This window comes from Pungitius pungitius, chromosome 11, assembly GCF_949316345.1.
Source record: "Pungitius pungitius chromosome 11, fPunPun2.1, whole genome shotgun sequence".
In the NCBI taxonomy this organism is placed as follows: domain Eukaryota; kingdom Metazoa; phylum Chordata; class Actinopteri; order Perciformes; family Gasterosteidae; genus Pungitius; species Pungitius pungitius.
This window is the reverse complement of record NC_084910.1, coordinates 13,790,085-13,806,210: the sequence shown is the minus strand read 5'-3', so window position 1 is coordinate 13,806,210 and position 16,126 is coordinate 13,790,085. Positions and strand designations below refer to the sequence as shown.

The window sequence follows — 16,126 nt, the reverse complement described above, 5'->3', positions numbered from 1 at the left end:
ATAGATCATCCTCAAAGAAATCCTTCAGCACCTTCGCTCCACTGAGCACTCCTTGCTGCAGCTCATTGCACACCTCGGAGCACCGATTTGTGCTGCAGAATCCAGTCGTTCCCGTCGGACCAGTTGCAGAGAGAGCGGTTAGAGGTAGGTACAGGCAGAAGAAACAGAGGGAGGGACTGCTCCGTCAGACGGAAAGAGGAGGAGGAAGCCGACACCAACAAAATATGACAGTACGAAACAAAATGGATCCAACCAAGCCCAGGTACAGTCTATAATTTTTATTAATTAAAAATCAAAGCTGGTTCTGTGAGACTGTACTAATTAAGACTATTTTACTTGGTGTGTTGGCTGCTGTGAATCACTTCCACTTTGGAGCTGGTTTGTTGATCCACGGTCCGTCCTTAGAGCTTCTTCTGTTTGTTTTTACTGAGGAACAAAACAACCAGGAAACCTGTTTTTGGTCTGATACAATTGCAAAATAATCTACTTTTATCTGTATTATGTAAATGTGGGTACTAAATGTAAGACTAGGTTTTCAAACCTTGTATAATTATTACTATTACAATTATTGTTTTTTTTACATAACAATAATTATAATAATAACACCATTTATCAGTAATCACACTGCTCTGCAACAGCAGTGATCCAACAGTGTGGTTAAATGTAAATAGAAAAAGCTGTACATCAGTAAATAATGAAACAAAACATTAAAATAAAGTGGCTTTGAGCGAAAGAGACACCTTCTATACTTTAAATGAGTGAAATTGTGAGATTGGCTTTGTGTGAACTTGTCCAAAGTCAGAGGAGTCCTGGAGGCGGCTGTGAAGCTTGAGCTGAGGTCGTGTGACACTGTTGGTGTCCAGCATTAAACCAGCATCGCTGTCTGTAAAATGAAGCCGATTCCTACCTGCCTCACTGCTTGCATTCACTGTGTGTCTTATGAGTGCAAAGAGAACAATAAGTCAATGATGCCGACATTAATTCAACATTTTCCTGTGCCGATGTGAGGGTTTCGGGACAGAGGATGTTTCATGTGTACAGACTGTAAAGCCCTCTGAGGCAAATTTGTAATTTGCGATTTTGGGCTATACAAAATAAAATTAATTGAATTGAATTGAATTAATATTAAGAGTCTTTACCTTTTCTGGCAGTAAACTCTTGACTATTAGAGCATCCGATTCACTGAAATGATAACACTATATTATCAAGATAATATCACTCATAATCACTGTTTATTTAACTAATACTAACTTAATCTCTGTTTAGTTTGTTGTTATTGTGTCTGTCACTCTTCTTAGTTTAGCTTTTAATTGTATGATTATTTTAGAGCTTGATAATTAATACAATTTTCTCAATGCATTGAATATCTAAATAATTATATTTTTTAAATAATATTTCCTGATATTGAGCCCATCCATAATGCCTTAACTAGCAGGATCCTCGGATGCTCAGTGGATAAAAGTGGCGAACCTGCTAAAGTTGAGGACTGCAAATGGATCCCAATGTTTGTAATAACTCAGCTTTTGCTGCCGTTAGTGTTTGTTTACCTAGAATATAACATTTATTGACCCTAAAGGGCCACACAATTGTTTCTTCCCCTCTCTTGTGAAGCCTTTTATTGTAACAAGCTTTTCACACCTTGTTTTTGCCATTCGTAACCCTGTGTGTTTTTTCTCAACCTTTCCTCAAGTGCACTGCATGTAAACGGTGGAGGAAATGAATCATTAATGGGAGATCCATCGGTGCAGTGGGGAAATAGTAAGGACGAGGGGAGGGAGAAAGACACAGAACCCAGGGATCCACACGTCAACGGGACGAGCGCAGCTGCAGAGACCAACATTCACCACAGGGACAAAACCAAGTTCAACACATTTGGCTACCAGGCAAGTGGAATGTGATAGGAATGTGAGGGTGGGGGGGATGTGAGAGGCGGGGGACGCCTGCTGCACTGACTGCTCCAGTGAACTAAGTGCACTTATCAAAGTTCAGTACTTCAATTGCAGCTTTAAGCTACATGTATTTTACGTATGTGTTTGCATGTACCTGCTTCCCTTTACAAAGAAGGAAGTGCTGCACATTTACAGGAAAACTTTATCTTCTCTTTTACTGATGCATTGTTTCGTGAAAAGAAAAAACTGACACTTGTTAATTCATTATAGTCTGACTATTCAAAGCTATATATATAGTTTTGTCCAAGTGATTGACACAAATGTGAGGAAATGTGTCTCACAGTATCCATGACTCTGAGTACTGCTTAGCAGTAAAACACAAATCACGGCTACAGATGCATATAGTACTTTTTCATCTCTTGCCTCTTTTATTTCTCATCGCATGAATGTGTGCTGAAATAAAATTTTAAAATGCAAGTATCCTGAAATTGGTATTTTCCCTTTCCAGAGGAAGAGAAAGCAAAAGGTTGTGACTGACTTAGCAACAATGAGTAAATTTCCTTCTGCTGCTGCCAAACCCAGAGCTCCACTGAGACAGGTCCTTTTCAGCCAGGGAGAGTCTGAGAAGACCCAAGCTTCTGAGGTATGATGTGGTCAGCGTACATGGAGACATGCTTAGAAACACATGACAAAGACTTGCTCTATAATAACACTGAAAAAAACGGGGGAAAAAAGACTACTGCGGCACTTGTTCTGCTCTGTTTGCATAGCTTTACATGTGACATCTTACTATGTTTATACAACAGCAAAAGGATCACTTCAAAAGAAGTACTATTCATTAAGTCATCAAAGTCTTCCATTTTCTCTCCCTGACCTCTATATCCCTCCCCCTCCCTCACCCGAGGTCAGCTGGATGGGTTGAAGCAGGAGCTGGAGGCCTTTGCTATGCCGCTCAGTCTTAAGTGGAGGTGGAAGGAGGAAAGTCAGGGAACCACACTGGAGAAGAACTGGACAGATATAGTGCACTCTCATTCAGTATGAGCTTGTAATAAATTACTCACAACAATATTTTGAATTTCTCTCAAAATGAACAAATCCCATGAAAAGAACAAAACCAACAACTGATATGTTTGGGGAAGCATAAACTAATTGAGAGATTATTGTTCTCATCATTGGATTCGTTGACAATGAGAAACATATAAACTCGTCATGTCCTCGATCTTACTGTAATTTAACTGCTCAATACATTTTACACATTGTCAAAGGATCGGTAATAATCAAATTCTCTCTCCTCTGTCTGGTGTAATCGATCAGACGATGTCGAAGATGCTGAGGCACCAGCAGGAGGCGCTGTGGGAGTTTATCTACACAGAGCTCATCTACATCAACAAACTGATAATCATCAAAGATGTAATGTGTCATTTCTACCTACCGTCACAGGCTCATTTAAATGAAGCTTTTACATTAACATGCAGTGTGTCGGAGCTGAAAGCGAATTTTCCACAGGATGTTAACCACAGTGGTGTCTCCTTCTCACAGTTTGTCATCGCAGCTCTTGTCAACCTGCACCAGCATGGATTTCTCCTGGAGGTTAGTCTGCGGAACGCGGCGCCTCATTTACACTTCAAACACACAAAATCAGCGGGCCTATGTTCCGCATACGACTGACACACAGTGATGGTCACACCAAGAACATCCGCTTTTGTTGAAACAGAAGGCAAACTTTAAGTGGAGAACGTAGTTCAACAACAGTATGTCAAAGCAGGGGAGTTCAACTTGAACACTCATTATCTCTCCTTGCTCCTGTGACAGGTGACCCCTGAACTGCTCTTCTCTAACATTCCCTCCATCCTCACCGCTCACCAGCTGTTTTGGCAGCAGGTGATTTATCCCATGTTGCAAGACGTCCGGGGGACGGGAAAGCCCTTTGATCCTTTGGTGTTGGAGGCTGGTTGCCTGCAGGTATGAGCTCACTCTCTTTAACACCCATTACACATTGAGAGGTGTGCTTCTGCCGGTCAGGAGTACTTTTACTCAGGTGGTTTACTTGCGCTCTGCATTGTGCTGAGGTATTTAGATTTTACATTTCACAGGACAAGACTTTCTAGCCCACTTTATTTATCTCAGTTGGCAGTTATTTCATGCAGATAAATTATAGAATCACACAGCAGCATGTAAAATAGTTCAAACATAGCATGAATATATTATTTTTAAAGGTTTATAATGTATTTTTAAACAACATCTGGAATAAAAGATCAAATAATAATTTCCATTCTTTCCATAACATAAATACTATGTAGTGGAAAACAACTTTAGATCATATCGCTGATCAATATACACTCATTTAATAATATGCGTAGAAAATATTTGGGTATTTTTCTATTAAAAAAAATTAATATTTTCTTTATTTAAATCAAAATCAAAGGCTAATGCTATCAATTTCAATCAATAGATTGAAGATATCCATCGAACTTTCAGCAACCAGCTCCGTGTCGCACTGCACGCTGAGCCAGGCGACTTTTTAGTAGATCAAGATGCTCAGGATTTGAACTCAATCCCTTTCTAGACTGTACTGCTCCAATATTCTGTTTCACTGGTGAAAACATCATAGAACAGAATCTTTAGATGTTTCACTGCGACTTTTAATAAACCCGGAATTGAACCCTTTGTTTCTTCTTTTTGTCCCCAGTTCCGCGAGCGCTTCTCTTCATATCAACACTACTGTTGGGAGGAGGAAAACTGTGTGGAGTTCACACGCAGGCAGATGGGGAGCAACCCGCATTTCCTCACTTATGTTCAGGTACAGTAAGCATCAGACGACACAATACGCACAACGGTACACAAACACTGACCTCCTGCAGCACTCAATAGCATTGTGATGGAGACAATTAACATGTGTTATCTTTTGTAATACTGTAAATGTGTTTGTCACATGTCACAGCATCACTGTTCTCTGTCTCAGTGGGAGGTGATATTATTTTGTTTTTTATTGGGCATTAGAGAGTCTCACGTTGTGAACGTTTTGTTTTGGTAGATCATTTTGGCCAAATTACCGTTTAAATTCACATGTTTTATAGACCAGTTCATTTTGTGATTGGAAGCCCCCTTGTAATTAAGTCAGAATCTGAATCGCTGACCCGCGGACAATGTTCTTCTTCTTCGGTCCTGTCCAGTGGGTGGAGAATCATCCTCGGTGTGAGCGCATGCGGCTCGGGGACATGCAGGCAAAACCCCACCTGAGGATCACAAAGTATCCTCTGCTTCTCAAGGCCGTGCTGAAAAACACTCCAGATCCTCACGTGCAGAACACACTCAGAGGCATGGTACTAACTGCTTCTTGTTCAACATGTGTTACCTATGGTGTATCTTTAGGCTTATAGGCACAAACCCACTCCAGAGGTCATCGGGTCTTAGTATCTATAAAGTAAATTAAGGTAATAGGTGTACAAAGGCACAATCTTTACCACCACTTGTCTTTCTGTCTTGTACGTGTCTATTGAAAAGGAAACTTTTGGTAAAATGGGATTTTTGGTAAAAGACATTTAAGGGTTGATCTTCTGACGTCTGGATGATTTCAGAATCTGATAGTGATCAAAATCTCTCCACAGTATTGAGAACATTGTAAGAAGATGTTTCAGAATGTCGTCACATTGTCTTCTGCAAAAAAAAAACATTTCTTCATTTTCTGTTACAGGACCACAACCTTAATAATTCCCTACCTTCAGATTGTAACTGAAATGGGTCAAAGACTACGTTTACCATTATATAACTATTTACTGTGATCATGAAATCCAGTCAATATCAAACAATATTGTCCGAAATCTGATGAACAACATTAACATATTTCATATCCTAAATTTAGGAATGAACCCGAAAAGTTTAAATCATAAAAGCTCTAAAATCCATGGAAAGTATCGTCTTTTCTTCAGAACTACAAAACTCTTCTTCTTCCTCCTCTCCAGCTGTCCAGTATAAAGCTTTTTTTGGAGAGCATCAACGACCACCTGAGGCTAAAAGATGAGAAACTCGCTCTCATCACTTCTGCTCAGAGGGTGGAGGGATACGAGGTGGAGTGCATAAATGAAGATATTGACACGGTAAAATAGGACTGTTTTCTTTTCCTAACAATACGGAACATTACAGACTGTCAAAATAAACGGATCATCCTTTTTGTATCTTGTGCAACTGACAGCTTGTCCGAGAGATTTGTCAGTTTGACCTAACCTGCCCCGTCAAAGGAGTAAGTCCTGAAGTCGTGCGCAAGCTTCTGCTGGAGGAGAACCTGAAGATTCGGGAGAGGAAAGACAGCAAGGTGAGCGGAGCCAGTGTGCTGCTCAATAACTCTTCATTAAATGTGTTTCTTTTTTGACTTTCTCATGTTTCCTTGCACGTGGCTCGGTGCAGCTTGAGGTGGTGGCTCTGCTTTTCACAGATGTTCTTCTATTGACCAAAGTCCAGAAGAAAGGGGACCGGCTGAAGGTAGTTCGACCTCCGCTGGCCCTTGACAGAACGTTCTGCTACTCGCTGAAAGATGGCTGTGAGTAACACTTCTTTATTCACAAAAAGACAGCTTGCCTTTTTTCTATTCTCACAAATACACTAAAAGTTCCACTTGTCATAACTCCTCCGCTCTCAGGCTCATTTCTTCTTGTGGAGGTTGGTGAGCTTCAGAGTGCTATGAATGTCTACATATTTGTAGCCAGTACCTCAGAGAGCTGCTCCAGATGGGTCTCCAAAATCAACTTGGCAAAGGTACAAACATCTGTCACCGAGTCGTTTGAGAGGAATGATGGAGTCCACTTTAACTTGCTGCAATGCTATCAGTGTGGCTCTGGTGTCACAGGTGTCTCTCCTTCAATCGAGTATCTCTCCAATACTTTGATCCAAACTGACGTTAGAAAAACTGTTGGATGCACTTTCACAGACATTCTTGGTTCTGGTAGTATAATTCCTTCACCAGCAGGTTCATATTGGTCATTTTGAGTGAAAGGTCTGACTGTACGATGGTTATGTAACTGTGAGCATTTTACCTGCTTAAACATCAGAAGTTATAGCAATCTGTTAGCTTACTGGTGTTAGCTTTTATCTCTGTCTGTGACAGGCTCACAAAGCCACTAGCATGGCCAGAGTAGAGTTTCAGTCTTTTTGTATTAAACAGAATTGCAAATTACATGTTTATTCATTTGTTTTTTTTGTGGCCAGGTAACACTGAGGAACTTGAGGCAGACTGAGAACAACATACAACTGGAAAATTTAAAAATCCAGCAGCCGGAGGCCGACCCTGTCACAAATGTCGAAACGCATGATATGGACACAGGAAAACAACCCATCACGCAATCCAGAAGAGAGAGTTTTATGGATGAACTCACTGAGAAACTTATTTTCGCCCAATCGACAAATGGGATGTTGGTGTCTAAAGAAGCCGAAGCAGAGGAACAGGATCCTCCTCCAGGTGGTGGGACTGAAAACAATCCCGTTCTACCTTTTTGGCATTCCCACCCCGAAGTCAAGGGACACAAGGGACTTACTGGTCAGCAACAAGCCGACCGTGGATATGAATGGGTAGAAATGGGAGTGAGAGGAGTCGAGACGAGAGTGTGCAACCACGGGGCACCATCTGCCGCCAATCGGAATTATTTCAATCCCGGCCCTGCAGGCGGTCCATCGCGATACGATATCTTGTATCCAGACGTTGACTATCCAATGGAGGAGGAAAGTACGACGGACCTTTCCGACCAACCGGCAATATTCGGGGGGGAGCCTGAGTTTAAAGGACGAGCACCTGAGAGGAGAATATCAACGAATAGGGATTCCGATTCTCAGTCTGTGAACCAGGACTCCAGGAGAAACTCCGACTGCAGCAAGTCCGGGGACATGGAGACACCTCCAGAGGATTGGGGTCGCTCCAAAAATTTGAAGTCGCCCGGGTTACGCAGGAGGAGGCCAATCAACTCTCATCAGGGCCCCTCTTCTCAGATGTCGAATCAGTCCTTGCCGGTTTTAAATGGCCAAATGAAAAGAAACTCGCAACCATCCGTCCCGGAGTCACACCGAGTGCTAAAACTGGCCTCCCTGAAGCACAACCAAGGCATGTTTTTGGACCTTCATGACACGGTATCTCCAGACCTCCAAACGGTGTCTCAATCCGAGCTTTTGGATCATAACGTTTATAACGGAGGGAAAACCCAAAGGACGGCCTCTAACATGAAGGACGTTGAAGGAGGCCATGGAGCTGGCCTGCACGCCAGCACTCCCCACACGTTTCCCAAAGTGGAGAAGGCACACAACATGGCCCTGGAGGGTCTCTTGCTAAGGGCCAAAGAGAGAGACGGATTAAAAGGCAGAAATGTGAAAGTGGCCCATTTGGGTTTAAGGAATCCTCCCGAACCCTCGTTTTTGCAGACGCCATTGCCATGGCCCAGCGATGGAGAAAGACACGTGGAGTGGGAGGAGGAGGAGGTGGAGCTGTTTAGACACAGAGCGCTCACAGTGAGTAAAGGATGGAAGGAGCAGCTGGTGGATGGAGATGATGATGATGATGATGACAAGAGCAACAGGTTGGTTTGACAGTGTTCTGTGTACGTACACCTTTTGGTGGTCGGAAAATATTAACAACCATTAACAAATATTAAAAAATGTTAACAAATATTAACAAATAAATACTTATAAAAATTGGGAAGTATCAGAAAACGTGTAATATTGATAGTCACATCTTCAGGTCATGTATGATTCAATTTTGAATCCTAAAGGAAGATGTTTCTATGGCAGAGAAAAAAACAACAAAAGGCACAACTTTGTAGCAAAAAAATCCACGACAACGACACACTGCAATAGCCACAAAAACACAAACGGTCACACTTTGTAGACAGCATTATATTCATTCAGGAGCCAACCAAACAATACACACAATTGATCAATTAATAAAAGAACATTTTACACAAAAGTGATGTACAACAACAAAGCAGGAAATGATTGTGAAATTGAATTTTCTTTTTTTAAGGAATTTCAAAAATTGACCCGTCTACTCTGCATTCAACGGTTTTTCTTGGTATGTTGAATTTTCAGAACGCCAAATTCTTTAATGCTCTAGTTTTTATCTCCAGATTATCATTAGAAATAAACTCTGGATGATAGTAACCCTAGTCTTATATGTATATGTTCTTACAAATGAAAATAACCAAAGTCAAGTTTTTACAATCTATTTGTATTTGCTAAGGTTGTACTCTACACTAAGCGGCTTCCTTGGAGCTTGTGTTGACTCATTGTCTTGCTCAAGGACACTTCAACTGGCTGGACGCTCTGAGACAAAATCCCAGGTCCTCTTCTACTGAAGTCAAATAACTTTGAAAAGTTTCAAGTTACTTCCTTCGGGGCAGATTTTTTCATTTCTATCCCACAACAGATGTTTTGCTCGTCTGTCTATTTAAATAAAAAACTAATTTAGTTAATTTAATAATTAACATATTAAAATTCAAAGGAATTTGAATAACATTGTTTTGTGTACACTTTATAACACATAAACACTTTCATTATTTCATTGCTCATTTTTAACTTCTTAACAGCTTATTTCATTACTTTCTACTAATTAATTTACTTATGCCGTCAATTTCTTACAGAGAGCATTATTCAAGCTCTTTGTACATTTAACACCACGCATCGGCCATTAACTACTGCTTTGTGCATGTAGGTGCTCCCCTTTTAGGTATTCTTTGACTTTTTTACTTTTACTGACTTTCAATTCATGCAGTTACAATAATAAAATGACAATGCATCATCCCCAGAATGTTGTTATATTATATTATAAATTACACACTGTTTTTCCATCTCTCGCCTTCTTTAGTGTTGACTTTACGATCGGAGTAAATGTGAACTGGCCAGCTTGGTGCTTGGATGATGATGATTTTCTGGGTCATTTACAACTCGGAGAGGAAGGGTTTCTGGAGAGCATCAACCGATCCTTGGCCTCCAGGGACATCCCCGAAATATCAGAGCAAGAGGACGGACATTATATTGAAGTGTAGCTCTGAAGCTGCATGTCACTGCACTTACTGAGTGGATCCTAAATGGTGCTACATTACGTCAATGTAAACTGAAGAGGGCCAAAACCACAGGGACGCTAGGCTGTTTTTTACTTGATGAAAACCAAACATCTTTCTTGCAGTTTTCTTATTTTCTATCGATATTAAAAGGGTATATTTCTGGGCAATAATTATTCTGTAATTAATGTAAAAGCAATGTCTTATATATATTTTTAAATAATGAAAAAAGAATTGATTAGTGTTTTATTTAAATACAATTAAAAATTCTTCATTCATATACACAAGTGTATAGAACATTTATATCAGCAATCACTTCCCCTGTCATTGACCAGTACACATTGTATGTCATGTAAAAAAATAAACCTTTTTTCTTTGTTAAAAGTACCTTGTTTTTAAACATTTTATTGTTAATATGTATATACAGAAACAAATATTCACATACAGTCGATAATTGAAAATGAAAATAATAGGATAATACACAAAGTTTAAATTTAAACAAAACTGCTACAATGTCGGCTCTGGAAATACAGTATTTACAAATAAATCCCAAATTTTGCAGATATAAGAATAAAAAAAGTTCAGTAGTTTTGTGAGATGACTGCATTAATATCTTTACTTTTTCACCGTGTTTCTTTCTCTCTCCTCCCGCTCATTGGACACGGTATGAACAATCGTCTCCAGCGCAGGGTACTGAAAGATGCCTTTCCTCTGTGGAAAAAGATTCATGTAGATAAATTTGTAGGTACATTATTTTGTAGGAACATGTACATGTATTGCAATTTCATTTTTTTTAACTTAATTTCCAGATTGAAATTGTTTGATTGACATTCCTTTCAAATAATGTTCCTCTTATTTGTTGGTAAATTTCAGAAGCTCCTTACCCTTTGGTGGTTCTTGTAGATCTGAGCCAAAATCAACAGCATAACGAGGAGGAGAAAGCTGAGGCCCACTGCAGCTGCCGTGTTGTGTGAGACACTCCCAGGTTTTTCTCCACTTAGACCGCCTGTGAGGAACATCAATATAAAAACACACGGTCAGATAAATGCCAAATGTTACATTTGTGCCAGGGCCTCAATCGATGAATATAAATACACAAGGAGAGAACTCACTCATCTGCTGGACGTGGTATGTCACATTTCCCAAAAGGCCGTCCTTCCCGTAGAAACGACATGCCCATTCACCCCGGTTCCCCTCGGACGTTGTGCTTATACTCAGACTCTTCCCCTCCAGGATGGGCCCAACGGACCGGCTGCCATTGAGGTCATAGATCACATGAACCCATTCGTACTTGGTGACCTCGCCGGTGTCGGCCAGCTGGCAGGTCAGCGTCACGGAGCTTGTGTTCTGGGAGGGCGCGCTGCTGTGAACTGAGAGAGACAAAAAGCAGCACAATGAAATGCGCTGTTAAAAGCGAAAAACAAGATTCGGCGGATCAAACTTCAACTGAAAGCATCTGAGCTTACCTTTGGCAACGACGAGCCGCATGTTTCGCGTCACCCGTTGTCCTTCTATCGTGGCGGAGCATCTGTACCTGCCCTCATCCTCCAACGCGACCTCGTTCAAACGGGCCGACTGATCGGAGGCGAGCGCGGAGAGCGGCCCGGAGGCCGAGAAAGAGGCGGGAAGGCGACCGGGAGCCGGTTTGTAGAGATACCCGGGTTTTAGTTTCTCCCAGAGCGGATCAGAGGGGATGAGCCCGGGGGAGAAGACGCAGGGGAGTGTGACCGCGGATCCCACAGCGGCGTACACTTTGGCGTCGTCGTCGGGTGGGTGGATGACACCTGTGAGAGAAAGCGAGGGAGAGTTTAAGAGTAAAAAAAAAAGAAGTTCCAAACCAAACTGAGTTCCCGCCGCTGACCCCTGGTGAGGCTTACCCTTCACGCTCAGGGTAGCTGAAGCTCGTCCCTCCTGGTCCTTGTAGGCCACCAGGCAGGTCCAGGTTCCCGTCAGTCTGCCGGTGGCCTTTTCCCTCACAGCGGTCTGCATGGTCCGAGGCTCGAATGGGCTGTCGTTCAGTGTCCACCTCACAAGAGCTCCTTGAGGCCAAGGAGTCACGCTACAGGTGATCGAAACGTCGTTCCCCCAAATCGGAGCCGGTGAGGAGACGGACACTGAGGAGGAAAGAGGATGAGGTTATTTTCATACGCTACAGCTCATTTCTGGCAGATATAACAAGTTTTTTAAAGTTTTTGCTATGACTTAAAAAGTCTGGAATTTCTCTCTTCACATCTTCAATCGCTTCTTTATCAATTATTTATTGAATCCGATCCTCAAAACTGATGCAACAAATTCATGGAGGGGTGAAAACATCTTTGTTTCTCCACGTTTCTCACCTTTAGTGATTCGGAGTGTGACTGTTTTCTCAATGACTTGGAATCCATGTTCCACCCTGCAGGAGTAAACTCCTCCATCCTCCTCCCTCACGTTGTTTATCTGCAGGCTGAAATCGCCACTTTCTAACTGGTAATGGGGCCACCTCACGCGTTGGTTGCCTTTTGATAACCAGTCAGAGCCCCAGAACTCCAGACCACTCTTTTCCTTTCTCCAAACAGTGCTGTGGGCAGAAGGTGTCACAAGCAATGCAGAGTTATCACTAGGTAGATACAGCTGTGGAGTGGAAGGAAGGATTGTGAAGCCCAGCAGGGAGGGAGGCAGTTTGTGGGATCTGTGGTGTTTTTTTGTCTTACCCTTTGTCGGCTTTTCTCCAGATGATGGCGGGGATACGAGCGGACAGCCGGCTGCATTTACAGGGCAGCACAGCCTGAGAGCCGGCTTCGGCAAAAACCTCACTTACTTCACTTTGAGCACCTGTTAAAGAAACAATAGGTCATTCACTTCAGATAGAAAATATGCACAAAAAAAGAAGAATAGATGCATGTCATTGGGCATTTTAGCACAACAGGCAGCAGACATTTCTGTAAAAAAAAAAAAATCATACCTGACAAATGAAAGGTCATCACCCCAAAGAGGAAATACCCCAACAGCATCTTTTTGTTGCCTTTTTTTTGGACAATTTGTTAAAATGTTGTAATCTCTATCTGCTCTATTATCTGAGTCCGATGTGCTCTCTGGTGTGTTTTTGTGTGAGTTGAATCGATGAGGTATTTATATGAATCTGTGGGTGCAAAAAGGAGGCGGAGTTCTGCTACCAATCATCTGACTTCTGCTACAAGCCGGGCTTTGATGCGGTCTGACTTTGTCAGCCTGGAAACTCGAAGACAAAGATGTAAACAGGGAGACACACTCCCTCCCACGGATTCTCTCTCTTCTTTCCGTTTCCTTTTTCAGATTTAACAGTGAGTGTAACGATATCAGACATTATTCAATTTGCAAGCCAAAGGTTCTCAAGACTCCAGACCGAAGCAAAATACAGGATAGCATGTGCATCTCACTGTATTTGTCCCTTAAAGTATAGTTCCAATTTAGAAATACTTAGCTCAAAAATGAGCCGGGAACAACTTTTCAATCATCTCCACACGTGCGTTGAACGTTGTGTGTTTAGAAAGCTCTTCGGGGCCATTCACGGAAGCCCCGGTTGTTGCTTTGAAACCGAAATGGCAAAAACTGCTGACTCCAAACCACCGTGTCACGTCTCCTCCGTCACTACCAGTCAGCCAGGTTCAGAATTGCTGCTGAACCCACAGCTCTCATCCCGATCACCATCATCATCATCATCATCTCCACCACCAGTTTCATGAAAACAAGGCCATCCCGTAATATAATAGTCTTCTGTTGCGCATTCGTGAAAGTGAATCATCTCTTTTTTGTTTTCCTTGTCGTCGATTCCTTTTCTGTCGCTGCATGTGAAGAATACTTCCTCCGCCAGTCAGGACGTCAAATGGAGGCCAACCAACGTTTAAATGCAGTTTAATGTAAATATCGTAAGATTGGAAAAAATAAAGATTGATTGATAATTATTATTATTACTAGCTGGAAATACTTGACTTTGTAATTTATAAGGAGTAACGTTTGATGAGTTGTTTATAAGACAATAGTAGAACTGCAAACAGATGCCATTTAAGCATTTGTGCTTGTAAACACTATAAATAGACAACAAATAACCATATAACAGAACCACAGTTGTGCCAATTTAAAATATTGTAAGAAGTTATTATTCTTAATTACAAATTAGTCTTTATATAAGCTGATAACTGCATAGCATTGTTTTGTAAATAATTTGTTTGTTTGTGTATATACTGCAAAAGAAGGATGAATAAGGGGTTCAGATTTACTGTACTCATTACTTATCTTTGCCATGAGGCATCTTGCCATATCAACACAGTATCTGACAGACCAACCAACTCTCTAGTTCTAGCTTAGTTTCCGTTAGTATAGTAGTTTTTATTTCTAATTAATGTACCTCTTCTGTGATTAATAATTAATGCCCGTGAACTCATCAAAGTTTGTAAAACCTACTATATGTTAAAACCAACGCTAGAAAGACACATTGAGATTCTAACTGTGGCACTAAGAAACAGATACACCTGAGAATATGGGGGTGAAACCACAGAGCTGTTTTTCTTCATTTTGACATATTTTCCTTGGTAAGAGCTGTTTGACTGCTGGGTGAGTGATGTTTCAAGATCAAGTGTCTTCATTTCATCAAACCAGAACGCCCTTCTTGGCCCAAATTATTTAAATCTGTTTCATATTTCTTATTGTTGTGGCTTTAGTTTGGCATTTTTTAACAAAAAAACAATTGGGGGCATTTGTGCGTCACTCGTCTCTAGGTGGTCTTTCCTACAGCAGAAACTGAGTCACCTCTATTGTACATGGAAACAACTGGGCTTTGAGCATGAGGGAATGCAGATGATTATGTAAGTAGAATGAGTTGGAAAATAATCAAATCATATTGCCTCTTTAGAAGTTCAACACTAGTTTTTTCCTGTCAAGCTCTCTTCTCTGCATCCGCTTTAGTAAAAAAAAAAATGCTATGTTCTAATTTGCATCATCATTAACATTTATTAAGAGGCTCCAGTCATTCTGCCTTATAGTAAACACTGCTGTGGTTTGATTTCAATAACTGATTAGATCATGTGTTTGTGTAGGTGATGAAAAGTGATGTTCCACTGTGAATTACTGGCAGAGGAAGCCGAGATCAAATCCTGCTGTACTCAGACCTTTTTGTTGTTGAGTTTAACCAGCGTTTTGTTCAGTGCTGTTGAGGCTGAAGATGGAAACATGATTGTACACAAGAAATGTTTTTTTTCCAAAGTATGGCATTTGTGTGATATACACTGTGTACTAATCTTTCAAAAATGAGTGTCTCCAAATGTAAAAAAAAGTAAAAAAAATCCACTTTTCTTGCAGCATTATTGTTTTAAATTGAAGGTGCTAAGACAATTTACAGTAAGAGATTAACTCTTCTCTGCAAAGGCTCTGGTATTGTGGTTACGTTAAATGGAATCTAATGTTTAATAATGTTTTGTCTGGTTTGAATTTTCACAGAAACCTTAGTAATAACGAAATTAAGACAAATATCAGTTGACATAATATTCCATTCTTTTCTTTACAACACTAATACTGAAAGTATCAGTTTATGCGCTTGTACATGTCTGTGCAGTAGTGTGTATGTGCGTGTGTGCGTGCTTGTGTGTGTGCGTGTGTGTGTGCATGCACGTCTGCGTGTGTTATGAAGTCGATCTTCGCCGTCCATGTGTGCATGGACAAAACAGTCTTGACATTTTGTCTGGGATCAAGTGAAAACAACAATATTCTGCATAACAGTTATAGAACATAATGTTACACAGTATATAGGGATCGCAAAGGAAATATTTAGGAGTTACACACTTTTTAATTAATATTCTGTCTAAACTGATACACAATACAACTGAAAAAATCTCTCATCATGGGCAGTACTATATCTTTATCACAGGTCGAGACAGAGATTGAGACATAATACCTCCTTTATGATTGCAATACTGAAATAAGCACATTTTGTCTAGAAATGAATTCGACCTACCATCACAATCATACTTAATCAATTGTAACTTATTTATTCATTGATATTATTGACGTTCGTTTTTTCTATCCTTAGTTCAACATTTATTCATTTTTTTAATTAATTAATTTCCATGAATATGTTTCTGGATTGTTCACAAAAAATATAAAAAATAATGTATTTATTAAAACCATTTGCTCCTCTTGGGACTCAAATTAGATTTTTGGGGGATGGAGAGAACTCATTACTTTTTACTG

The 16,126-nt window shown here is 40.7% G+C and overlaps 2 protein-coding genes across 6 annotated transcripts; one reads left to right on the top strand and one right to left on the bottom strand.

Annotated features, from left to right (window-relative positions):
- Positions 1–164: 164 nt before the first annotated feature.
- plekhg6 (pleckstrin homology domain containing, family G (with RhoGef domain) member 6) lies at positions 165–15,118 on the top strand. Of its 5 annotated transcripts, XR_009957077.1 has the most exons (17): positions 165–262; positions 1,691–1,883; positions 2,398–2,532; positions 2,799–2,924; positions 3,204–3,299; positions 3,429–3,479; positions 3,702–3,851; positions 4,579–4,689; positions 5,063–5,212; positions 5,852–5,986; positions 6,082–6,201; positions 6,294–6,426; positions 6,526–6,641; positions 7,092–8,446; positions 8,890–8,937; positions 9,106–9,205; positions 9,730–9,869. XR_009957077.1 is itself a non-coding variant. In XM_037453315.2 (16 exons), the coding sequence occupies exons 1-15, from the start codon at positions 225–227 to the stop codon at positions 8,903–8,905; spliced, it is 2,925 nt and encodes a 974-aa protein (XP_037309212.2). In that variant the 5' UTR covers positions 165–224; the 3' UTR covers positions 8,906–8,937; positions 9,730–9,869. The 5 variants fall into 5 exon arrangements, 4 of the variants coding, with proteins under 4 accessions (XP_037309212.2, XP_037309210.2, XP_037309208.2 ...); XM_037453315.2 differs by lacking the exon at positions 9,106–9,205; XM_037453313.2 differs by having other exon boundaries at positions 9,106–9,862.
- Positions 10,518–12,989, bottom strand: LOC119197242 (lymphocyte activation gene 3 protein-like). The gene is made up of 8 exons (XM_037453398.2): positions 12,867–12,989; positions 12,616–12,736; positions 12,262–12,482; positions 11,803–12,039; positions 11,392–11,709; positions 11,038–11,295; positions 10,810–10,931; positions 10,518–10,636 (listed from the first exon to the last, which is right to left on the bottom strand). Exons 1-8 carry the CDS (start codon positions 12,913–12,915, stop codon positions 10,541–10,543), a joined length of 1,422 nt encoding a protein of 473 aa, XP_037309295.2. The 5' UTR covers positions 12,916–12,989; the 3' UTR covers positions 10,518–10,540.
- Positions 15,119–16,126: the final 1,008 nt, after the last annotated feature.

What these genes read in the sequence shown, in the direction of transcription:
- plekhg6 (XM_037453311.2), top strand. Translation starts at nt 225, where the DNA reads ATGACAGTACGAAACAAAATGGATCCAACCAAGCCCAG. An exon ending in ATGGATCCAACCAAGCCCAG is followed by an intron (nt 263 to 1,690) that starts GTACAGTCTATA and finishes CCTTTCCTCAAG; the next exon opens with TGCACTGCATGTAAACGGTG. An exon ending in AGAAGACCCAAGCTTCTGAG is followed by an intron (nt 2,533 to 2,798) that starts GTATGATGTGGT and finishes ACCCGAGGTCAG; the next exon opens with CTGGATGGGTTGAAGCAGGA.
- LOC119197242 (XM_037453398.2), bottom strand. Translation starts at nt 12,915, where the DNA reads ATGCTGTTGGGGTATTTCCTCTTTGGGGTGATGACCTTTCATTTGTCA. An exon ending in AGCTACCCTGAGCGTGAAGG is followed by an intron (nt 11,710 to 11,802) that starts GTAAGCCTCACC and finishes TTTCTCTCACAG; the next exon opens with GTGTCATCCACCCACCCGAC. An exon ending in GCGGCTCGTCGTTGCCAAAG is followed by an intron (nt 11,296 to 11,391) that starts GTAAGCTCAGAT and finishes TGTCTCTCTCAG; the next exon opens with TTCACAGCAGCGCGCCCTCC.